At 36.7% G+C, this 26,474-nt stretch overlaps 1 protein-coding gene across 2 annotated transcripts in view; it reads left to right on the forward strand.

The window, feature by feature from the left end:
- Window positions 1–6,139: 6,139 nt before the first annotated feature.
- The window catches only part of ubr2 (ubiquitin protein ligase E3 component n-recognin 2), a 64,849-nt gene continuing 44,514 nt past the window's right edge, over window positions 6,140–26,474 (forward strand). For both annotated transcript variants that reach the window (XM_039690443.2, XM_039690445.2), the window contains exons 1-7: window positions 6,140–6,296; window positions 15,044–15,303; window positions 19,407–19,485; window positions 21,710–21,820; window positions 24,297–24,427; window positions 24,626–24,764; window positions 24,853–24,915. In XM_039690443.2, the coding sequence (XP_039546377.2) occupies window positions 6,213–6,296; window positions 15,044–15,303; window positions 19,407–19,485; window positions 21,710–21,820; window positions 24,297–24,427; window positions 24,626–24,764; window positions 24,853–24,915 (867 nt within the window). In that variant the 5' untranslated portion in view covers window positions 6,140–6,212. The remainder of the gene's footprint in view (window positions 6,297–15,043; window positions 15,304–19,406; window positions 19,486–21,709; window positions 21,821–24,296; window positions 24,428–24,625; window positions 24,765–24,852; window positions 24,916–26,474) is intronic.

The raw sequence follows: 26,474 nt of genomic DNA on the forward strand, positions 1-26,474 counted from the left end.
TCTTTTAGAATGTTTGCCCTCAAAGTGCCTGCATTAGTTGGAATGCTGGACCAACTTGGAGCTAAAGGATTGACAGAGCTCAAATGTGGGTCGCATGTTTCACGTCTCCTTGCCAAATTGCCTCATGATCTTAAAGCAAACTTCAGAAGGTTTGTCAACCCCATTCAGAACCCAGTTCCAACACTGATAGAACTCAGCGATTGGCTAGAATATGAGCTCAGAATACAAGAGGATGAGTCACAGTACGTTAGTAATGTAAGCAGAGCCTACTCTCAGCCACAGCAAAGGAATTGCAAGCCGGTTCAACGATTTGCTACTGTCTTGCATGGTGGCGAACAGAGTAAACCAGCAAGTGTTACAGCAGTCAAGAAGGAGAAACCGACAAAGTACTACCCCTTCTGCAACACTGTGTAGCATTACTTCAATCAGTGCGCTAATTTCAAATTGCTGAATCAAGATCAAGTGGAGTCTTGGCTGAAGTCAAATCAGAAGTGCTTTAGGTGTGGCTGTGATCACCAGATCTCACAATGTAATCTTAAAGCCAAATGCAAAAAATGTGAAAGACATTTAGAAATACTGCATGACTTCAATGCCAAAGGTAAACATGAAACACAAGCTTCAGCAGAAAATGGTTGTCTTGTGAACTCCGAAGTAGAGACTTTGTATATGGACAGACCAACTGCAGGCAGCAAAGTTCTTTTGAAGGTCAGCCGAGTCATCATGAGAAATGGAGAGAAGGAACTTGACACATACGCTATATTGGATGACTGATCAGAGAGGACCATGTTACTGTATGAAGCAGCACAGCAACTTGATCTTCAAGGACTGCCTGAAGATATAGCCCTCCATACTGTGAGACAAGACATACGGGTTGTTCATGCGGTGGCTGTTTCATTCTCAGTAGCTTCTGCATTTCAGCCAAACAAATCCTTCACTATTGAAAGAGCTTTTACAGCCAAAGAACTGAGCCTTGCAAAACACACTTACCCTGTAGAGTTGCTGCTGAAGAAATACAGATATCTACAAGGTCTGCCCATTCCCTCATTGCAGCAGGCTCAACCACTCTTACTCATTGGCTCAGATTATCCACATTTAATCACAGCTACAGAGCCAGTACGTCTCGGACCTCCTGGCGGTCCTGCCGCTGTGAAAACCAGACTCGGGTGGACTCTGCAGGGCCCCTCAAAATTCCTAGCCGGTCATCTCTTACCACAACAGTGTCTAACCTCCACTTTGTCAGCAGAAGCCGAACTGTTCAACAATGTACAGAAATTGTGGCAAATGGACACTTCCGTATTGGAATGAGACACAGAAGGCAAGACACAGAAGCGGTGCAAATCCTTGGCAGTCGGAGACATTCAAAGGTATGCAACACCTCTCCTCTGGAAAAGAAATCTTCCACCTTTGCAATCAGCTAAAGAAGCAGTAACAGCCCATTTAAGAAGCATAGAAAAACGCCTTTTGCAGAACACAGATCTTGCTTCAGTGTATGTTAAAGAAGTGCAGAAACTTGAAAAGGCAGGCTATATCTCAAAGCTGACACCAGAGGAGACGGATAAAAGCCGATGGAATCAAGGTCCACAGTTCTTAACTCAGTCAGTTAGTAGTTGGCCCAAACAGCCTCGTGATGTTGTAAGCGATGACATCCACAAACACCGCAGTTATACTTTCTGTGGAGCGCTATTCTCCAGTCAAACTGATCCCAGATATCTCTCAATACAATTCACTTCAAGATCTGATTAAGGCTACTGCTATTTCCCTTCATGGGATGGCAGACGAAAGTGAACTCTCTGCTGACGACTATACACAAGCTGAACAGGAACTTCTGAGACGTGCTCAAGTTGAAAGCTTCCCAGAAGAAATAACCCCACTCCAGTTAGGTAAACCTGTATCTCACTCTAGTCGTCTTCTAACTCTAGCCCCAGAGTATGATCACAAAGTCAAATTAGTCAGAGTAGGTGGATGCCTCCGCAGATGTAAGCACTTGGACTCAGACACTCTATACCCTATTGTCTTAGATCCTGCTCACCCTCTTGTAATGCTTCTGATTCAACATCACGACAACCTCCTGTTACATCCAGGACCTGAGCGCATGTTCGCAGAACTGAGACGAAAATATTGGATCGTAAAAGGCAGAGAGGCAGTAAAAAGACACCAGCGCAGCTGCTTTGAATGTAAGAAATGGCGAGGGAAGCCAGAAATTCCTATGATGGCGGATTTCCCTTAGTCTAACCTTCGGTTGTTTCGGCCAGCTTTCTATTCAACGGGCATTGACTGTTTCGGCCCCTTCCAGGTTAAGTTTGGATGCAGATGTGAAAAATGTTGGGGAATACTGTACAAGTACCTTACTACCAAAGCTGTTCATATTGAACTTCTATCGAACATTGACACGGACTCCTTTCTCATGTCGTTAAGAAGGTTCATAACTCATAGAGGGAAACCATATGAAGTGCTTTCTGATAATGGCACAAATTTCAAAGGAGGTATTACAGAACTTCAGAATGCCTTCAATGCACTTCACCCAATCTTGAAAGAGAATCTGGCTTCAGATTCTAACAGATTAACTTCCGTCTAAACCCACCAAATGCACCGCATTTTGGTGGATCTTGGGAGAGAGAGGTTAGATCTATCAAGACTGCACTGCGTACCTCTCTCGGTTCTCAATCTGTGCCAGAGGAAGTACTGAACACGGTACTTGTGGAAATAGAGGGAATATTGAACTCCAGACCATTGGGATATGTTTCCTCAGACATTGCAGATATAGACCCAGTGGCACCTAATTCCCTCCTCATGGGACGTCCATCTTCTGGATTACCACAAGTTGTTTATCCGGAATCGGATATGCTCAGTCGTAGGAGATGGCGCCATAGCCAGATTCTAATTGAAAATTTCTGGAAATGTTTCATACGGCATTACCTCCCCGACTTGCAACGACGACAAAAATGGCAAAAAGAATCAGACAACCTTCAAATTGGTGAAGTTGTGATTATTGTGGGCCAGCAAGCACCCAGAGCCTTGATAGATTGTTTCAAGTTTTTGGTGAAGATTTCTCAGAGAACGTTTTTATAGGGGGTGTGAAATATAATTTTTCAAAAAGAAGGAAGATGTGTCTGTTAAATTATTTAACAGGAACTGTGAAATTGGCAATATGGAAAACCAGGAAAAATCAAGGATTGCAGCTTAATAGTATTAATGTTGAAGTGATGTTTATGAAAATAGTGGCTGGTAGACTAGAATTTGCATACTGTCTTGTAAATAATGAGAAGGGTTTCAGTGATCAGTGGTGTGTTAATGATGCTTTGTGTGTTGTTTACGATGGAAATCTGGTTTTGGAATTTTAATGTTTTTTTTGTTTTTTTTCCCCCCACAAATAATGTTAATAGTTGAATATTAAGTGTTTTAAATAAAGTTTTGTAAACCTCTTTCTCTCTCCTCTGGTGCGCAATCTAAACTCGAGCGTGTTGTGTAGCCATAGTAACCAGCTTGATCTGCTTGAATATTTTAATCGTCTTTAACACATGATTCCGAAGGATAGATTAAAATACTTTTTTTTTTTTTTGCTCAAAAAAACACATACAAAATACCAACAAATATCGATATACAAATCTTAGATGATTACAAAACAGTCCAAATAGCAGCACAAAAAAAAAAAATACATGAACACCATAAATCTAAAAAAAAATAAAATTAGAAAACAAAAACATGTAAGAACACATAAATAAACAAGTAAATAAATAAAATATTACACAAGGGGGGAATCATCAAACAAAACCTTCAGAAGATTAAATAATTTAAGGGCTTTTTTGTTATGCACCAGTCTTAAAGCTTTGAAGAAGATCATTAAATCTTTATGGAAGAGACTGAAAGTGGGAGGGTTCTTAAAGAATCTGCATTTGTGTATGAAGTAATTGGCCAACAGCACAATATTGTTCACCAACAATTCAAGATCGTAACTCAAAAGACAAAGACAAATACTTTATAGTTTTAAAATTAAAGTCAGGTATTTCATATTTCAATCTTAACCAATTATAAAGGTCATCCCAGAATTTCTTTGAGAATTTGCATAAAAAAAATTAATGTTCCAACGACTCTATATCCGCTTCACAAAAGGTGCACTCATTACAATCCATATTAAATCTGTGTCTTAGGAAAGCATTACAAGGATAAATATCATTAATAATTTTAAACTGAACCTCTTTTACCTTTGGAAAAAGAGGAAATGTAAGAAATCTTGTTCTAATTTGACCCACTTTGTCTTTTGGGAAATCAAATACAAGAGGTCTTTTTTTTAATTTACAAGGGAAAGTCTCTACATTTACCAATGTTCTTAACACTTTACAGCCTTCCTCTGTAAAATCAAGACCAGAGATAATTAAACTTTTCATTCTCGGAATCACAGGTGAATAACACAATGCACCTTTGACCAACTGAACCAAACCACCAGGAACAGCTTTTAATAAAGATGCATATAATTTCTGAGTCCAAATAATATTATATCTTTCACAAAAATTCTCATAACTAAGGAAATTCCCTTCCCCATCCATAATGTGTACAATGGACCAGACACCTTTATCCATCCAGTCCTGAAAAAAGACTGATTTCCTATTAATAAGGATAAACTTATTATTCCACAAAGAACAACTATGTGGGGAAAAATTGTGTTTGTATATCAGTTTCCAATATAATAATACCTGACTATGAAAAGAGGACAATTTACACTTTAGTTTTAATGGCTCAAAATCACACCTCAAAAGAAAATCAATGCCCCCCCAAAAAATCAAAGATTTTTGAAGAAAAACTAGACCAAACAGATTGTTTAGTCCTAAGGAAAGCTTGGAGCCATCTCAATGTAAGAGTGCCATTCATTACATCAAAATCAATAAAATTCAAACCTCCCTCACAGAATGGCTTCACTACATCTGATTTTCTTATGTAATGGTGTTTGTTTTTCCAAAGAAATTTAAACTGAATTTGATTAATATCCTTTATCCACCTGTCGGAGATTGCCAAAGAATATGCAGGATAAGTCAGCCTAGAAAGTACCTCAGTTTTCTGTAATAAGATTCTACCAAAAATGGAAATATCTCTTTGTAACCACACATTTAACATATTTTGACATTTTGTTATATTGTCAGCCAAATTAGTTTTTTCTCTTGTTTTAGCATCTTTAGTAATAACAATACCTAAATATTTGACCTAATTTTTTAATGGAATATTAAATAAACGAGATTCAGTCCGATTATGCACCGCCATCAACTCACACTTTTTTAAATTTAACTTCAGACCAGAAGCTTTGGAAAAATGTGACACTAAATTAATGGCAGCTGGGATCTGCTCTGCATCCCTAAGAAACAGAGTAGTGTCGTCTGCTAATTGACTTATTAATAGCTGACTCCCCAAAACATTTAACGGCTTAACATCTTTACTATTTTTCATGTAAATTGCCAAAAGTTCAGCTATTAAAATAAACAAATACGGACTTGTCGGATCTCCTTGCCTAATACCTCTGTTTATGTTAAAACGCTTAGACGTCCCACCTGGAAGCGATACTGAACTATTGATATCTTTATACAACATCTCTATCAATTTAACAAATTTATAACCAAATCCAAAAGAAGTAAGTGCATGTAAAATGAATGCATGCTCTACAGTATCGAATGCCTTATAGAAATCAAGAAACAAAATAAACCCATCATCCTTAATCAAATGTGCATAGTCAATTAAATCTAAAACAAGTCTAATATTGTTGTGTATTAACCTTCCTTTAATAAAGCCAGATTGCGTTTCACTTATAACTTGACTCAACCTAAATTTTAGTCTGTTTGCAATAGCAGATGTAAGAATTTTATAATCAACATTGAGTAGGGTAATCGGTCTCAGATTATCAATAACTCTTTTGTCTTTGCCTGCCTTTGGGATGAGAATGATCAATCCCTGTTTCATAGTTGGAAGTAAAGAGATAAAATCAAAACATTCCTTTAAAGCTTTAACAGATCTTTTAAATCTACCCAGAAAAATTTATAAAAATGTGTAGTCAGACCATCCTGAACTACTATCGTGACGTCACTAAGGCAACAGCAGGGGCACAGACCGTACTTTTCCATTACTCAGCAGAAAAGTTTTCCAGGTTTGTGACGGAAGTAGGGCTGATTTCCGGTTCCCTCACTGGCACTGCTGCTTCTGCTCTGCTGCTGCTGGGCACTGAAGGAAAGATGGCGGCGGCCGAGAATGATCGCGATGCTCCGTCCGCTCTGTGTAGCGAATTCCTCAATTTCTCCGCAAAGGACACCGCTGCGGTAGGCGACAGTTTTATAAAGACTCTGCAAATGCCCTATCCTGATGAATTATATATATTTGTTGGCGGAAATCGATGCGAGGGCGAGGAATTTTCTGTTTTTCTCGCTCCTCATCTCGGGTTGTTTTGATGAGTGTTGTCCTGCTAACGCGCTAACAAGCTAGCCTGTGAAATGTTCACACCTCAAGCTCCAAAACACGCATTTAACACTTTTGCACACTTATTTCTGTTATATATCTACACGTTATAAATGCTTTATTAATGTCTCGCATTTGGTGTTTAACTAATGGCTTTGCTTACAAAGAAATGAGCTTTTAAAGAGGTCTGTCAAGAGTTGGATAAAAACAACATTGGCTTTGTTCATTATCTATGTTTTTGCGTTCTTCTAATGACACATTGTTTCACGGACAGCTCTTTTGACACGCTGTTTAAATTTACTTAGACAAGCAAACTGACCCTGTCTATTTGTGTAGATTTTCTGCATTCCTGTAAAAACATTAGAATGAGCTGTAACGTTATTTCTTTCGTTGAACAGCAGGTGTCGAAGAATGCTGTGGTTAACAAACTAAACAGTAATATATTTGATATATTCCAGTTACGTGTGTTTGTTTTTCCATTTTTTGCATAACCCACTTATTACCATGTCTTTCTGATAAACACAAGTAGGTTTGTTTTTACAATGTAGCACAGACGGTGGCTATTTAAAACCATATTCAGTACCTCAATTTGTCGTGGTTTGTATTGTTTGATAGACTGAACGACAGCAGTGCACATTATCCTGACTATATTAGACTATTAATCACCATGTGCATGAAAACATTGATCATTTTATGTTATAGGTCTATAGCAATAAAACTACAATCTCAAATCAACTCATGCATGCATATGGTGAATTGTGTGAAATGAGATGCTGGATTGTTTGGTTATGTTCTCTAGCACTAAATCCAGGTTAGTTGGTCGATGTAAACAGTCACAGAGACTGCCAAGTTCCGCTTACTGTGCATATGTAATCCCTGTGTTTCCTTTTAGCATGTGATTGTGGCACATCCCCGTTGTTGGACATCAGCTAGGTTGTTCTTACTGTATTTTCTTTAGGAACAAATTAAGTCAGAATTGCATACTATAGTTATAAAACCTAGTGAGCTTTCCTAAATGTATGGTTGTATAATCTAAGCCATTTTTCATTTTTTTTTTTTTTTGCAATTTTGTGCAAATTAGTATTATGCGGATGCATGGATATGCAATTGAACCCTGCCTCCACTCACTCATAAAGGCTCGTCTGCATGTAGATGTATCAGAATGGTAATGCGTTTTATTAATCGCTCTCTACAAAGTCAGCCACCTAACTGAAATTAACATGATTAGCCTTAAATCGCTAATATTGTGTTATTGTGTTGTTTGTTACACAAACCATGATTCTGTTCATCATCTCAGAGTTAGACAGCTGCCTTCTGAAAAACAGTGTACAAACATTTTGAACCACTTAGTCTTAGAACATCAGTGGAGAAAGGCATAGATTTCCTCATTACATCGCAATATACATAATATCCATAATTCACCCGCTATATTGCTAAATGTACCTGATTGTTCATATCAACAGAAAAATATAGCGGAATAACCTGGTTTATCATGAGACTTCCTTTGCTTTTTATATTTAAAAATCTGTTAATTTAAATGTAAAAAGTGGCTGATTTGAAAAGTTAGTAATAAAAAAATGAAAAAGTTACACATTACATAAAGTGGCAGGTTTAATTAGTTTGCATTACACTTAATACAGATTATTTAAAGTTAGTGCTACTAATTTTCTAATGACTAATCTTTCGACTAATATATATATATATATATATATATATATCTTTTCGTTGTGTGCATTTTATTTTGAACTCAACTGAAAGGCCAAAATATAAAATGTCACCTGCTGAAAAACATTATGTATTAACAATCTAATACAACAACGACACATCGACTAAAATAATTGCCGTCGATTAATTTGCATGGTCGATTAAGTCGATTAATCGCGGCAGCAGTATTTAAAATACTGTATCAGATTGTTTTGTTGTCATTACTGCCATAGAAAACTGATTCAATTGCACATTTAAATACGGTTGGCAATCTAGAAACTTTGCAATATTTAGTTAGCAGTAAAATAATAAAAAATATACAGAAGGAGAGCCATTATAATCTAGAGATGCACCGAAATTTCAGCTACCAAAATGTTTTGGCCGAAACAGCAACTTTCATTTTGGGACCGAAATGGTATTGAAGGGCCGAATCAGTGACCGAAACAGATCTTTCATTAGTGCTTTTCTGATGTTCATCGTCTATTTCGTGCACACAACGTGGATAAATTACAACAGTTAAACATGTCATCAGCTGTGTGGACACTTGCTCTGGATCGACAATATTTCTTGATTTAATATTATCAGTATTGGTATGGTTTTTAAATCTAAAATCGTTTACTCTGTGCTGCTTTCTGTTGATGCGTGAGCAAAGCTCAACGAAACATTTGTAGCGTGCCTGCCATCCGATAATCGCAAAAAGCTTTGTTACTTTTAATATGAAGCAAAGTCTCACCTTAAAAATTCGGTGTATTTTATTATGAAATTCAAACAATAAAGTCATGCTGGTGCTCTTTAAAGGACAACTCCGGCACAAAATGAACCGTTGGTCTAATAACATGTTGGTACCTAGTCAACCGTTCTGAGATTTGTTTTCATGATAATCGAATGCAAAGAGTTTTATCGCTCAAAACTGTTTACTGAATAACGCTAGTATATAGGGCACAGAGTAATGAAAAATAAAAATCGCTAGTTAATACCACTAACGAGGCTCAAAATAGCCCCACACTAACACGTAACATAATGAGGGTCCATTGAGAACTTTTTAAGTGTACAGACTGTTTTTTTTTGGTAAATTAGACATGTTTACCTCAATAACTGTAAAGAAACTAAGTCATTTGTAGAATTGTTATTGACATTATGCCAGAGCTGCCTTGGTCTCTGTCTGCCATTGTCTGTAATTCTTAAATATGCATTAAAACAACCATTTTAGTAATAAGTAATAAAAAAAATTCTATGAAATGTTTTATTTTCCACAAATTGTGTTGTGAATTTTCTAGTAATCAACATGTTTGCAAACTTCTAAATAAAATGAAAAATAGTCAGTTGAAATTAATTTGATTAAATGCTTATTTAAAGTAATTTCCACCAAACATATCCTTATTGTAAGATCACTGCTGTATAATCTTGAGATATTTAATTTGGTCACACCACACATAGAGCTGCACAGTTAATGGTTAAAAGATTAAGATCTCAATTCAAACAACCACGCTATCTTATTCCTAACTGACAACGATTCTTCTGTGTCTATTATACCTTTGACAAAACACACCGCAACAGTCAAATCTGTGTCAACACTTTTGCTGCTGGCCCAAAGAGAGCAGATATCATGTTTAGTAGGGCTGGGTATTAAGACAAATTTCACAATTCGATTCGATTTCGATTCACAAGCTTGCAATTCGATTCGATTTCGATTCAATATCGATTATTTTCGATATCAGTTACAATAAATGGCAATTTTTCTCAAGGGAATCATATCTCTTAAATGCTGTAAACTATGGGAGTCTAGTTGTAGCCAATAGGCTTCATTAGCCTAATATGAAGGTAATAATTAACTGTTTTGTAGCTATACAAACACTTAAATTACACTTTTATTTATTTTTATAATAAGAAGATTATGTGAACTATAAACATTTAAATGGTGGCTGTCATAAAAACTTGCCCGATTTATTCAAATATGCATTAAATATTGAAGAACACTAACGAGTGTGGACCAAGCGTGCCGCACAAGCCCTCAAAAGTGAAGCCAAAACGTCTCGATCGCCCCCCTGTGACCGGTCCTAGTATAGCTCATAAATCCCGCCTCCCCATGTTATTCAATGGGACACGAGACCAACTAAACAATTAAATTACACTTCACATATCCTTTTTCCAAAGATAGTTTCTGTCATTTACTGTAGTTTCTATCACGTTGATGTAATTTCAAGTGTTCGTTTTTAAAATAAGTTTGTTTTTAGTTAGTTATGTGATAAAAAACGGTGCTCTGACATCATGGTTGACAGCTGTGATTGACAGGTTCTCTGTGCTAGGTAGTCACTGAAAGCACCAGCGGACTTTTTTTAATAATGTTGATTATGTGGTTAGTAGTTGTATTTACCTTATTTTAACAAGGTTTTGCAATCAGCAGACATCATTGGAGAAGAACGAAGCAGACAGAGGACATTAATGAAAGTGCGGGGCGTGTGCTTGCGGTTGATTCAGCGAGAATGAGGGCGCGGCCTTGATTTCGCGGCTTTACTTCCTGCTCACGACTGCGCATGACCGGTCCCGAAACACGCAAGTGCGCACACTCAAGTTCCAAGATGTCAGCGTCATATCGAGACACTGGCGGCTTCGGTTCTCTCTGATGGAAAAGAGCGAAGGGGCGTCGTCCATCTTTTTTTACAGTCTATGGTGTGGACTAACGAGTTGATGTGGGTTTTCTGAGGTAAATATGATGATACATGACATTGATTACAAGCCGTTTAACTGACGTCTTTCCACGGTTGAAACGCTGATTGAGCGAATCAATGTGACATGATATGGATTTCGATAAGTTGTACTCTATCTTTTAACACACTTTCAGATGCTCATTCGTGTTTATTTGGCGCTGTGACTGGTATTATTAAGCTGGAAGAGAGATCAGCGCTGCTGCTTCTCTTAAACTGCGCCAGAGCGATCTCACGCCACAGCGCCAAAACGCTATTTATGTTTTTGAATTTCTAAAGAAAATGGACGTAATTTTAAAATTGATACTTTGTTTCATATCAATAGTAACAAAGGACAAAGATTATTGCGATTTTTTTTTTTTTGGATGCGCGCAGCCGCGATACAGTGTCCCATTCATTCAAATGAAACAGGATGACTAATCGATTCTTGAGATTTAAGAATCGATATCGGTTCGTAAAAATGAGAATCGGTTAATATCGAGAAATCGATATTTATTACCCAGCCCTAATGTTTAGGTATGAAACCGCTTCACAAACACACCATATATTATTCTTTTCAACCACACCGTATCATTATTTCTGTTACAAATATTATTTCACAGAAGAACTGGGATCAAAGTTTATATGTCAGATAAAAACACTGTCTATATGGTAGCGATCAAAATAGAGCAAGTCCCATTTGGCGATGACAAGTGAAAAAAATGTATTTGTCAGATCCGTTAAACGCTGATACATCCAGTTATGAAAAGTGAGTCATTAAATCATTCATTCAAACTGAGCGTTTAAACGTTTTAAATAGACCTCAGCAATTAATATTTTGTCAGAACCTCTAGTAAATTATGTTATTTTGTTTAGTTCTTCTTGGACAATCTTGATCTCAGTTTTATTTTTTTTAAATTTGTGATCCTCAATGCATCCAGAATGGTGCAGCTCTAACCTCACACTTCTAGAACAAACATTGTGTTATGCCTAGTACTTGCTAAATATAAACTTAGTTGAGAAATGTTATAAATGACTGGTTGTCCTGTAAGGTCATGCAAATATAAAACAGTGGATGCAGCAATGCAGTCAAACACTGACTACTGGTAGTGTTCCTTTCCAAACCTGGCCTTTGCCCACCTGATCTGTTTATCTTTTTGCCATTGTTTTAGTATCTCTGTGTGTCTGCTTTCACACTGTAGCTCTAATTGACTAAATTAATTTATTCACAGATTTAAAATTAAAGTAAAAGGCTGCTTTTCTCATATTCAGAGTCAGACAGTGGTGTGTTAGGGCTAGGAGAAAAAATCGATTCACCTAGATATCGGATTTTTATTATTATTACAGAAGCGATAGTAATTCAAATGCAATTGCTTTATTTTCCATCCTTGCTTCTGGATGAGGTTGACAAAAGTCATAGATGCACTAGAGCTGTGTCCGAAATCGAATACTATATAGTATGTGAAAAACACTACGCGAGCAGAGTAGTATGTCCGAAATCATAGAACAAAAACAGTAGGCGAAAAGTACACATATGACCTACTACTTCTGGCGAGATTCTGAAGTGCGCATACAATGGACACTTTACTATCCCATGATGCCACGGGAGAGTTGTCGTCGTTATATTTGAAAATGGTGGAAATCGGAGACGCGGCTGTAACGTTAGGAGATACACATGCGTATCTCTATTGATTCATTCATGTTTATTTATCGATGGTAATATCACAAGCAAATAAATGTCTTTTTCCTTGCCAAAAATCAACATCTGTCATTGTTCATAGGGGTTGTGTGTGTGTTTTATGAGGTAAAATTTATTAGATAAATAAATGTTATTTGAGAAATTCCGCAAAGGGCGTGATCTGCGAGCAGCTGACCGACGCCTCCTCTTGATTGTCGGCTCGGACGACGTAAAAACGCAGATGAAGACAGAAAGCAGAACTAAAAACAGCGCGAAGTTGGTGCAGTCACTGGAATGGGCTCTTTAAATTATAGCACTGTTGTGACAACAACATGGCGCATGTAGTACGTCCGGACTCATTCATACTACCCATATTCATACTATATAGAACTACTTTTTTTAACGGTCGTGAAGTACGTTCTTATTTAAACATAGTACCTACTCACATAGTACTCGATTTCGGACGCAGCGTAGATGTCGCAAGCATGCGTCAAAACGGCCGCCATCTTGGAACAGGGGTCTTGTCATAGGAAGTAGCTCTAGGTAACGCTGCTATCTCCGCCTGTACTTCAAATTCATATATTTTCTGACTTTTGTGCTGCATATGGATGGTCACTAGCCTGGATGCCAGCCTGAACTCCGGCCACAACATTTTTTTGGTGGGGAAGTTCAGTCTGGACTCGATCCATTGAGGAGTAATTATGATCAGACAAGAAATGAACGGGGCAATCAAATTGCCAGGGCGGGCTTTATACGATGATGGACAGGTATCAAAGAGCGCTTAACTGTCTGGTTTCCCTCAAAGATGACTGCAGCTGGAGAATTGAGATGTATAAATTCCTCTGTCGCGTCTGTTGTGAAATAAATCGACAGCGCATTAATTACAATAGACAAACAGAGAACTGCAATCAAGGCATTTGTCGATCGGAAAGATATTTTTGGCGTCCTTCCAACATGATTCAGGAAAAGTGTAACTTATCAGCTGGCTCTGACGGTTGTTAAGTTAAGAAGATGGGACTTAATGAAAAGCCTGTGGTCGTTGTGGTTTCTCCTTTGGTGGCACTCATGGAGAATGAAGCAACAATCGTTATTTAACTTCTAAAATAAGTAAGTTCTGAATCTGTAGTTGAAAACTGCGCTATGCAAAGGAGTTGACTTACTGCGTTGCTCTGATTGGTTGTAGGTTTACCGACTATCCAATTATCCAATTGAGTGCAGAGGTTTTTTTTTTTCCTGGTTCGGTTAAGACACGCCTCATAATCAAAGCCCAACTGAATGGTATCAGATTCATTTTCTTATTAGAAAATGAGTATGACGAAGTCAGGCTAGATGGTCACACAAATGAAATCTGAATTAGGAAGAATTTTTTTTTTCTTCTTCTCTGAACTCAATGATACATGTCTGACCATTGGAACTAACCAAAACAACTAGAAAATCGCATTCAGGACGATTTATGGTGATTTTATTTCCGTAAGTCCGTTGCCTACATTGACGCTTATGTATTAAAGAGGAGGGGCCCCGCTGTTCCATGATGGCGGCTCTATTGACACATTCGTTCCAATGAGCTGCCGTAGCCAAGGCAACATCTAGTGCAGAAGTTAGCATGTTTCGTTCCAGCCGATGATGAAATGTGTCGTCGTCTTTGAGTGTTAAAGTGACATAATATCCCAAGTGGACGCGTGATCGTGACGTGAGACTGAATGCACAGAAAAGCCCTCGCGCTCCTCATATGCAGAGAGAGAGAGATAAGACATCTTTAAAAGACTGATCTCGATTTAAACACCTACGATTTCATCTGTCTATCAAACCTTTGACAAATCATATCGCAACATTCACATCTGTGTTGCCGCTGACCCAGAGAGAGCCGTCATGAAACAGCTTCACAAACAGTCTTTTCAACTTCATAGTATCATTATTTATGTGATACAATAGTTAAAATTATCATAGAAGTACTTGGATAAAAGTTCAGATATAAACACTTATCAGCATAAAATAGCGCATTTTTGATTACATTGTTTCGCCTCTAAGTGGTGACAAGTGACTGTTAAAAAATGTATTTGTTATTGAAAGATTTATTCAAGAGATTTTAGTTTATATGATGCTTCTGAAATAAAAGTCAGAGGGATGTGGTGATTTGTTTTTGTAAATATGACTCATCTTATACATCATGTACAGTCTGTATAGACCATTTTGCAAGATGTAAACGACACTGGTCCAGAAGCACTTCCTGTTTCAGTTTGTAACTGTTTTCTTTATTTCACATGTAAAGAAAACATCTTAAAGATGTTTGTTTAACTTTTTGATTCAGTTTTAAATGTTCTGTTGGTTGTATTTTATCCCAGCTTTTATGTAGTGTTAAAAAACAGGAAGTGCTTCTGGACCAGTGTTGTTTTCATCTTGCAAAATGTTCTATAAGTTTATAATTTAACTTTTCCCCATGGTCTAATCGCAATATCGTTATTGTAAAAGTATCGAATCGGGAGATAGGTGTATCGTCCCAACCCTGTGTGTTTGTGTCTCTAATATTTGACCCATCTGTCCACAGAAATGGCTACTGGTGAGCAACCTGCCCAAAGAGGTGTACCAACACTTGGCTTGCTACGTCCCCAAGATCTACTGCCTGGGCCCCAACCTGAACCCCCAGAACGAGGATCTGCTGGCTCAGCTGCTGCTCCAGGGCCCGCTCGAGTGGTACCTGTGCGGGGAAGAGCCGTCCGTGGGATTGGCCAAGCTGGAACAGAACAACCAGCCCTCACAGCTCTGTGGCCACGTGTTTAAAGTGGGAGAGCCAACGTATTCCTGCAGGTACACTGTCAAAACCTCATCGTCTTCTCTGTCTGATCCACCCACAGAAGGATGTTGATTCTCATCTAGTCTGCACCCACAGTTATTCACAATTCGTTTGATGTCAAAGGCATTAAAACTAGTCTATCAAGATGTATTTATTTATTTTCCCCCATGCATGTATTGCTGTTGCAGACATCTGACCTGGGATAGTGTGGGTCACTGTGTTCCCACAGACGTGGAAGTCTTGGCTGAATTAGGTCAGGTTGCTGTTAGGTTAAGTCCTTTAGGCAAGATCACTCTAAGCCGGCTAAGAGGCCGGAGGTGACGAGTGTGTGCTGTTCTGCTCTGTTTCTTTGAGAAACAAATGAAAGGGCTCACACATATCCCCAATGCTTTATCACGCCGGCTTTATGAGACTGGAATCTGATCTGACTGATGTGAATGTTGTGTGAAATATATCTTGCGTCCTAAGAATTTGTGCAGATCTTTTTACAATCCTGTCATATAATGTGTTACTGGCTCTGATCCAAAACCCTAGTGATCTGCTTTGCTGTCTACATAGGCTACATCTTGTGCTGCCAATGGAGCTTCATTCAACTAGGGCTGGGTGATAAATAACAGTACTAATAACTAGGGCTGGGCGATATGGCCAAAAAATCATATCTCGATATTTTTTGGTCAAATGGCGATATACGATATATATCTCGGTACTTTCTACGTTTTCTATTTAGATAAAGAAAATCTTTATATTTAAAAAAAAAATAATAATATATATATATATATATATATTCACATTCGGCCCAATGATATCCTACAAACAATGTTGATATTGAAGGATATGGAAACAAATATAATATAGGCTATGCAATATATTATGTGCAAAAAGCTTTTGTTTTTATATTGACTAAAAGCTAAACTAAAAATGAAAATAAAAACAAAAACAAAAGCACAAACTAATTATATTAGCCTGCATTTGATTACCCCATTATAATCACTTTCACTTTCATTAAAAATATATACTTGTAGATTTAAAATTCCACATATGGCACATTTATTTTCTCCAACAAAAAATATTTTAGCAATATGTTTATTTTAGTCAGAATTATTGCGTACTACGTAGTACTATTCACGCGCATGCGCGCGCCGGCGCTCGTTCAAGGAAGCATGAATTTTAGCGGAGATTCACTTGCAGAAGCTCGTCCTCTTCTGACATGGACATATTTGTTGTGAAATGGACATATTTGCTTTACTTTCTAACATTTACAGATGGAGAATATGTGAAATGTAAGTTGAGCACTGAGGAAAGCACCACATCTCAAACGCATTAAACAGCGCAAGTATATCTGTCAGTCAGCAACAGTGTCTGTCAGAGCATTTGACAGGGCGGCAAGCTGCCTTAAACTTGTTAACTATATCAAAGTGATTTTGACGCAATTAATATAAGCTTGTGTCATGTTTAGGACAAATTGTACTACGTAGCCTTGCTACTTTCACTGCAGCAGCTCACACTGCAACCTCCGCTATTTTTCAGATGTGCTCATATCAAACTACTGTATCGATATAAACGGTATTGCCTCATTCCATATCGTTTAAAAAAATATAACGATACATCGTACATACTCGATATATCGCCCAGCCCTACTAATAACACATTTTATAGTAGGGCTGTCAAACGAGTAATCGCGATTAATTGCATCCAAAATAAAAGTTTGTGTTTACATAATTTATGTGGGTGCACTGTGTATAATTATTTTATATATATATATAAATACACACACATGCTTGTATATATTTAAGAAATATTTTCATGTATATTATGTATATAGATTTATATATAATTTATATTATGTATAAATATTAATATTTTATATATAATTTTTTTTCTTCAATATACATTCATGTGTGTGTATTTTTATATATATATATATATATATATATATATATATATATATATATATCAGTGATGCGCGGGTCAATGTATAAACAAACCGCAACCGACCGACGTTTTCAACTACCCGCCCGCAACTCGGACCGCAAAAAAAAGTAAAAAAAATATTGTACCCGACCCGCTTCCTGACCGCATTTTTTAAAAGTAGTAAATGCTCATTGGAGCGTTAATTGGGCCATAGACGTGTAACAACACAGCATCGCAAGAAGACGTAGGCCTGGCCTACACATAACAAAGGCAAAGCCAGCACTTTGGTCATCATATTTCATTATTTCAGCAAATGTCTCCCACACTTTTACTCTTTCTATTTGTGTATTTGCGGAGCTTCCACTCCCCAGTCTTCACCTTTTCTCTTGCCGCCTCCATCTCTGCAGACTGTAGTGATCATAGACATGGCCGGTTCGTGAACAAATCGTTCTTTTGAACCAGTTCTTTTTAGTGAACCGGTTGAACCTACACTAAATCGAACTGAATCGTTCGAAACAGTTCGCGTCTTGCGTCAGTGCTGATCCACAAGTTAGTTACTTACTTTCAGACATGCCTGACAGTCGCCTCCGAATCGAAATAAATCAATATCCTGAATTCTATTTTACTCCAGTAACTCCAACAGTTCACTGAACCGAGACATGTTGGTGCCACTGTTGAGAGAAGTGATGAGCACGAGCAGCTGATACTGCGCATAGATACTGCGTACTACCGAACGCACAGGGACAGCGGTTCTCGAATAGAACCGAGAACTGTTTAGACTGAGCTTGTGTGTTATCTTCGTGCCAGTTATTCAGCCAATAATGTGTAGGGCTGTATATTTCATCAAAGATTGTGTCTAGTACTAATACAAATGTTTAATTGGCATCTTTTTTCAAACGACCCGACCGACCGCGACCCGAATATCATTAAAAACATTTTTGGATGACCCGTAACTGCGGGTAACCGCGGGTGACCGCAGGCACCCGCTCATTTCGGATCAACCCGCGCATCACTGATATATATATATATATATATATATATATATATATATATATATATGCACCCACATATATTATATAAACACAAACTTTTATTTTGGATGCGATTAATCGCTTGACAGGACCATTATATAGCCTATGGTTTATATATGGTTGATGATTTTTCAGGCTTTTCCTGAAATAAATCCTTTCTTGATGTTTGCTCTGAAAATCAGTGTGCAAAACACTTTTATTTTCACAGCGCTTTATACAATACAGAAAATATCAGAGTTTTTCAATTCTACTTTAAAGCATCTCTAAAAAGAAAAGTGTATTTTTTTTTATTCATTGTTGATTAAGTTCAAGTCAATAAGTATGTAAAATTAATCAAATCTGAAATGTTCAATTCATCTGTAAAGCAGCTCTGCAGAAAACAGTGATGTCAGTTCTAGCTCAGTTCACTTTCTTATCCAATACTATCAGTACTAGTATATACAAATCAATCATATTGCTAAATGTTTCCCCAACTAAGCAACAGTGGCAAGGAACCCAAATGCTACATTTGTAACTATTTTTATGTTTTTTAATTAATTTTATTAATTAAAAAAATAATGAAATTTGTTTGAATGATGATAAGTAAATAAATAATTAAAAACATTATTGTACCCTTCAAATATTGTTCATTTAAAAAAACCTTTTCAAATGAAAAGTTAGAACTTTTGTAATGCCATGTTGGTTATTAACTTTTAAATGACTCATTATGCAAACACATAAGAAGAGTCTCTGCATAAAAAGACCCACGACTGGCAGATCAACGTTGGGCTGCTACATTTCTCTCTGATACTGTAAGAAATTAAATTAAATTGAATGTTACAATGAACTGTGACATCGGTTTAAGTGGTGACAGAGCGGTCTGTCATTATGACGAAGTAGATGTTAAAGCTTGCCTGCTCTTTTGCTATCCACTTAAAATTATGTGCATTTTCTTCACAAAAACATTACAAAATTTTAGGGCATAGTATAACTAGGCGAATTGGGATGCAGTAAGAGCTATTCAGTTGCAGAATGATTTACAATTCATGCCATGAGGAATCTTAATGGCAGCATAATTTTGCAACTTTCATTCGTGTCTCTATGCTACCTGTTTGTTTGTAGGCAGCTCATGGGTTTTGACAGCTGCTATCCTTCTGTTTAAGTCGTTTACATTTGATATTTTTTCTCCTTATCAGGGAGTGTGCGGCCGACCCAACCTGTGTGCTGTGTATGCAGTGTTTCTTAGGCAGCGTTCACAAAGAGCATCGCTACAGGGTAAGAGGAAACCACATGCACAGTGGCCACTTTAACATCTCACTCAGGTGTGTCAGCATGTTGGTGTGACCGTCGCAGAGAAAGTGTCAAAAACCAAGTGTAGGGACCCGTCTGCACTAACAAGAAAGTCCTGTCCAGATCCTGTCCACTGTAAAGATTTTTATGAACTTTCTTTAGCATTTAAAACTGAGGGCTGTGACTCATTTCTTTGTAAAGGTTACAGGACTGATGGGGCTATGAAGAGAAATCAATCAAACACAGTTAACTGTCAGGTATTTACTAAGATATTATTGTTTTAAAAATATAGTGGCAAACGTCCCACCTGTGGGACGTTTGCCACTATATTTTTAAAACAATAATATCTTAGTAAATACCTTAAATAATATTGACAAACTATATATCATTTGAAAGCTTACAATCTCTAGTTTCCATATTTGGTGACTGATTTTCAAAATATATTACAGAGGAGCCATAATTTATCAATATAAAACAAGAATATTTTCATACTCATAAGGCGTGTTCAGACCTCTATTTTAAAATAGCAGTAAACATGAAAAATCATGAAAAAATGGTAGATACCTCAGTTTGTTTTCATGCCAAAAGTTCAAAAGATAGAATCCATTCAATTATTTTGGAAAAAAAAGGTCTGAAAAGTTTGAAATATCAAGAAAAAAATAATAAATTCACCATTTGTGACGTGGCAGCTAGCTATGACTTACATGCGTGTTCTTTGTATGTTTCTTAGAGGTTCAATTCATTTCAAAATCTGCCAAACTTCCCATGCTACTTCTGAATAGGATCTCTACTTCAGAAATTGTATGAAAATTGTGAAAATAATGGTTCATATCACTCAAAACACGAATGGAAATGCAGGCGCCCTTATATGGGCAGTAATGGAGTCTGGTTGTGCCCTAGTGAAAAAGTTTGGTACTGCGCTCAAACAAAATCTTACTGAAAGCTCATTTTTTGAGATATCAACCTAAGATTTGAAACACAACTTGTTCAGATTTTTGGCTTTGATTTTTCTGCCATTTTAGAAAATATATATTTTATGTAAAATATGAATAATTAATATTGTTGCATTGTACATTTCCATAAACTCAAACCTCAATAACTTTTTTTCTGTTTCACTTTCTTAATTTATTTCACTTCTACAAAAATCTGCCAAATGTCTTCTTTAAAACAAGACCAATCATATGTCTATATTCCAAAGCATTCTTGAATTACAACCATTTAAGTTCGAAATGTGCATTTTCATGTCTATTCAAAAAAGGGGGGGTGACAGTTAACAGGTTAACTGTCCTATAATTTAAGGACTGTTTCAGTTTTACCTTTGACTGATTTTTGTTATAGGGATGCACCGAAATGAACATTTTGGCCAATACCGATAATGATAATTCTTTATATTTGAAAGCCGATAACCGATATATCGGCCGATAAATCTAATTTTTGAAAGCCTGATTGCAAAAACAAAAGTCTCAAAATTAAAATCAGTTCCCTAACACAATTATAATGTTCTCACTATAATTTCATGTAGCCGATATGACAGCACATTTTGCACTTAACTATATTTTCCTTTTTGATTCCAATCATATTTCAAGCAATTAAGATCAATCATGTTGAACAGTGCACATCTTAATTGTCTCAGGTGTCAAGTGTTGAAGGAAATAATTTATTATTTCTCAGCTTTAATATATCAGCCAAATTTTATTATCGGGCCGATAACGATAACATAAAAATTAACAAATATCGGCCAATACCGATATGGTGGCCGATATATCGTGCATCCCTATTTTGTAACCATTTTGTTTGAAATGAGATATCTTCATACAGAAATCACCAGCTGATCAAAATGGCTCTCAGAAAAAAGACACATGAACCATGATTTGAAGTGGGATGTTTTAACAATTATACTAAAAGGCCTTTTACTCTTTATAAAGTATCCATCAGATGACAGAAGGCGTGTAGTAGATTGTGCGCAACAGGTTTTTCAAAACATTTTTGATCATGTTGATCATTTAGAGGCCATAGAAATTTAAATAGCAAATGCAATACAGCAGGCTTTATAGGATGTTAAAAAAGTGTTTAAGGAACACTAGAGCAGACCGCGCCATGTGTGTTGCAGGTCGGTTCATGACTTCATGCCGATGACAGGTCTATTGTTTATAAGATACAGATATAGGAGACTTGAGATCATGTGCTGCCGTATTTGTGCTCCCTGTAGATGACCACGTCAGGAGGAGGAGGCTTTTGTGACTGTGGCGACACAGAGGCCTGGAAGAAGGGCCCTTACTGTCAGAAACACGAGCCCAATATCAGTGACTGTTCCCAGAAGGTAAGACGCCTCTTCCTCCGTGTACCCGTTGTAGAAAAGGCCATTCCCGGACGACACACGTTTTTAATACTTAGGAGAAGAACCAACAAAATATTCTGTCAACTCTTTATCCTTGAAACATGTTTTATTAGATTGTGCTGGTTTTAAACCTGTGAGAAACCTTTTTTTTTTATTATTCAGTTAACCCTCAGGTGCTCTTCGGTCATTTCTGACCGAAAAAATTAATGTTTTGAAATGTTAAAAATCACAGCTTCATCGGAATGTTACGAAACTTGGTGACTTTTATTCCATTGGGTATGTGAACACACAAAAAAATTGAGGTCATGATCCGAGCAGGCTAAGTGGTCGTAAAAAAAATAGTCACACTTGTGCTCTTCGGTCAAAAATGACCGACCATAGGAAATGAATGGGAAATTGACAAAAACACAAACTTTGAGAATTTTTGTGTGTACAATCTACAAATCGGCCACGATGCAGAAAAAAAGTGCTCAGCATTGAAGGGGTGACACTGTAAAACATCAAGAGTGCAAAACAGACATACCCACCCCTACGCACACACATACACACACACTTTTATACACAAAAACACCAATAAATTGTGATTAAAGAAATCTGTTTTGAATATTTAAAAATCACAGCTTCTTCAGAAAATTACGAAACTTGGTGACTTTTATGGCATTGGGTATGTAAACACACAAAAAAATTGAGGTCATGATTCGAGCAATTTAAGTGGTCGTAAAAAAATGAGTCACACTTTTGCTCTTCTGTCAAAAATGACAACCCATAGGAAATGAATGGGAAATTGATACAAAAAAAAATTCTCTGAATTTTTGTATGTACAATCTACAAATCGGCCACAATTCTAAAAAAAAAAGTACACCGCAAGAAAGGGGTGACACTCTACAACATCTAGAGTGCAAAACAGACACACCCACCAACACACACACACACACACACACACACTTTTATACACATACACACCAATAAATTTTGATTACAAAAAGTATGTTTTGAATTTTTAAAAATCACAGCTTCATCGTGATGTTACGAAACTTGGTGACTTTTATGGCATCATGTATGTGAACACACAAAAAAATTGAGGTCATGATCTGAGCATGCTAAGTGGTCTTAAAAAAATAGTCACACTTGTGTTCTTTGGTCAAAAATGACCCCATAGGAAATGAATGGGAAATTGTAAAAAAAAAAAAAAAAAAGAAAAAAAAATTGTGTTTGTTTTTTGTCTTTTTTTTTATAAGAAATAGTTTTTGAGATTGTTTCAACTATATATACAAATCCACCAACAACAACAACAAAAATGTGTTCATAAACAGCTGGGGAATTCACATGCCTCTCAATAGAGAGCTGTACATGCCATCAAGTGGTTACACCATGATTCTACGCTTTTTCTCTATACTGTAACCAGATGGTGCTAATTTTCTTCAAAAAATGTTTTTTTTTCTGAAGGCCTAGACTCTATATTAAACTAAAATACTGCATTAATATTTTTTTGAAGAAAATAATATATATATAGAAAATAATATATATTTTTCTATGGCAAAAATAAACCATAAATATTAATAAATTCATTTAAATTGTCTCAAAATACTAAATTAAAAAGAATAAATATTATAGAACAAAAATAAATTTCATTGGTTTTACTGGGATGGAGAAAGTTTCATTTTTAGGTGTCCGGTCACTTTTGACCGGGAAGATAACAAGTGTGACTCCGAAACGAAGAGCACCTGAGGGTTAACTCTTTTGAAGAAATTTAACAAAGTTAAACCAAATATAGTTTGAGTTTTTGACAAAAATAACTGATGTAGTTTTACTATGATTTTTACTCGCCATGAAAATAGCCACAGAAGCTGGAATGGCATTAAAAACACAAACCTCTTCCTCCGTCACAGTCTTAGCAGGAGGGACGGGAATAATGAGGCATTTAATGATCCCAATTCCAAGGTCCATTAATGGAACCACACGTCATCAAAGTCATCAGGGGTGTGATTTCTGTGTTTTTCAGCCTGGGACCCACATGAACTGTGTTAATCTGACTTTATGGATGCTGAAATTACCACAAACGGCATTTCTAATACCATTATTTCATGCGTTGGTTGCTTCTGTATCACGGTTTGTCCATCAAAACTCCGCAAGTACTGTAAGCTTGGGTCAAGCATTTTAAAAACAACATGCGCCAAGTTACCATCTTATATGATTTGTTATGAGAAATGTTGTCAACAAAAGAGACATAAGCTCTTTAATTTAATGTTGGAAAGCACAGAAATGAAGATGGCCATAAACATTAGTATTGTAGTTGTACTCTAATATATGTCTTTAATGAATTTTTATTTCAGTTCTAGTCAGTTTAGAACAACTTATTTCAGTTCTCATTTCTAATTTCATTTCAGCTTTTATTTTAATTGCTGAAAATTATTTTTAATTGTTTTAGTTGACTATAACAACCCATCTTGTTTGGCAGGATCCGTTGGCTAATCTGTCTGCTGAGATGATCGCTCGCACGTATAATGTTTTTGCCATCATTCTCAAATATGCTGTGGACATGCTCACCTGGGACAAAGAAGACGAGCTGCCTGAAGGCCTCGAGCCACCGTGAGATATATAATCACTCATCGCTTGAAGTCATGTGATGACATGTCCCTTAAATGTTCAGAAGACACCATTTTTAACATTTGCGTGGGAGAAAAACCCGTTCTAGACCCTCATGATCATCCATCATGCATTTGATGTTTTTGAGAGCTGGATGTTAGTATATTAGGAGATGTGTAACCTGCTTATTTTCTTGTGAAGGGCCCGTGGAGACACGTACTACTGCATGCTGTTCAATGATGAGGTCCACACGTACGAGCAGGTCATCTACACACTACAGAAAGCTGTGAACTGCACTCAGAAAGAGGCCGTCAGTTTCGCCACCACCGTGGACAGAGATGTAAGTGCCAGCTTAACCGGCTGTTATTTCAATTCAGGCTTAAGGCTCTTGCTTTTGTTCACTGATTGCTTCTGTTCACCGTATTCAGGGCAGGAAGTCTGTTCGCTTTGGGGACTTTCAGTTTTGTGAGCAGGCCAAATCTATCATTGTGGTAAGTTTTCTGCAATCACAAATCTCATCAGTTTGCCTCAGATGTGAAAATCGTTTGGGTTTTTACTCTTTTAACTGAGAACTTTTTCTTGTTAGCTTCATTTAAGTTTCTATTTCCCTATCATTTCAGCACCAGGCTATGACACATGGGTTCACAAACAAGATTGTTAGTTGTGTTTGTTTAGACAAACATCGCTATTGATGCATTAATTTCGCCAAAAAGTGTCAGCTTACATATCTGACAGATTTATCCCCAAATCCATACAATAAATAGCATTTGATGCTCGCTTCAGTTCAAGTGGCACGTCAACCAATCATCTCTTCCTCTTTACTACTAGTTAGATCACATGAATGAACATCAGAAGGTACGTTGAAAGAAACAGTACACCTTGACATGTCTCATTTAATCACTCAATCAGTTTCAACTGTGACGAGACATCAGTAAAACATCTTGTAATGTAATGTTTCATTTACCTTAAAGGGATACTCCCCCTTTTTTTGGAAAAATTTCAAAAAAAGCTAATTTTACAGGCTTATTTTACAACTCCCCCAGAGTTAAACAGTTGGGTTTTTACCATTTTCGAATCCATTCAGCCGATTTTCTGATATTTAGAAGAATATCAGTAACCAGAGAGTTTCTGGTCTCATTGACTTCCATAGTAGGAAAAAAATATACTATGGAAGTCAATGAGACCAGAAACTGTCTGGTTACTGACATTCTTCTAAATATCAGAAAATCGGCAGCAAAATGAGCCTATTTCCAAAAAAGTGGAGTATCCCTCTAATAAAGCCATTCAATGTCCATGGCTTTATAGCCAACTAGAAAAATAGAAAACACTCTTTAACCCTAAAACCGTATTCTGGACAAATGTGGGCAAAATAGTTTTGATTATTTTAAAAAAATACTTCCCATTATCTGAGCGGTACAAGACTTGGCTACTTTTCCTACGTTTGCCTCCTGAACACACACAATTTTTATTTTGACTCAATTCAACAATGTTAAGTGGGTGAAAAAAAAAACAACAACTCAAAAAAGGGCACCCATAGAAATGAATGGGAAAAAAAACTGTACCGGTAATTTAGGGCAGTCTAAAATAAGCCAAAATAAGACACCAGGTGACAGCAAAGTCACTTCATCTTTAGGTTTTAGCTCTAAGAACTTATTGGAATGATATTTTAGTGTAGTTAAAAAAAAAAAACATAAAAATAAGCATAATTTACATAGAAAATATGGTACTTTTTGAATTAAATAAATTCAAAAAATACCCCCAAAATAAATAAAAAACACCGTAAATGGATTGACAAAACTTTGTTGAAGACAGTGATATAACATTAGAGAGTCCTCTGTGCCCACATTTGTCCACAATTACAGAATTAAGGGCTATAAAGTGAATACGGTTTGAAGGCCACGAAAGGAGCATTTTGATATATATTTGCACTATAATACATATTCATCATATTTTTACTTATTCAGTTAGTGATGTCTTCATTATTTAATATAGCTCTTGTTTGAATAAATCTTTTATGAAAGCATTTTATTATATCCAGTTTAATTGTTTA

The sequence above is a fragment of the Pimephales promelas genome, chromosome 11 (assembly GCF_988280905.1).
Source record: "Pimephales promelas chromosome 11, fPimPro1.hap1.1, whole genome shotgun sequence".
In the NCBI taxonomy this organism is placed as follows: domain Eukaryota; kingdom Metazoa; phylum Chordata; class Actinopteri; order Cypriniformes; family Leuciscidae; genus Pimephales; species Pimephales promelas.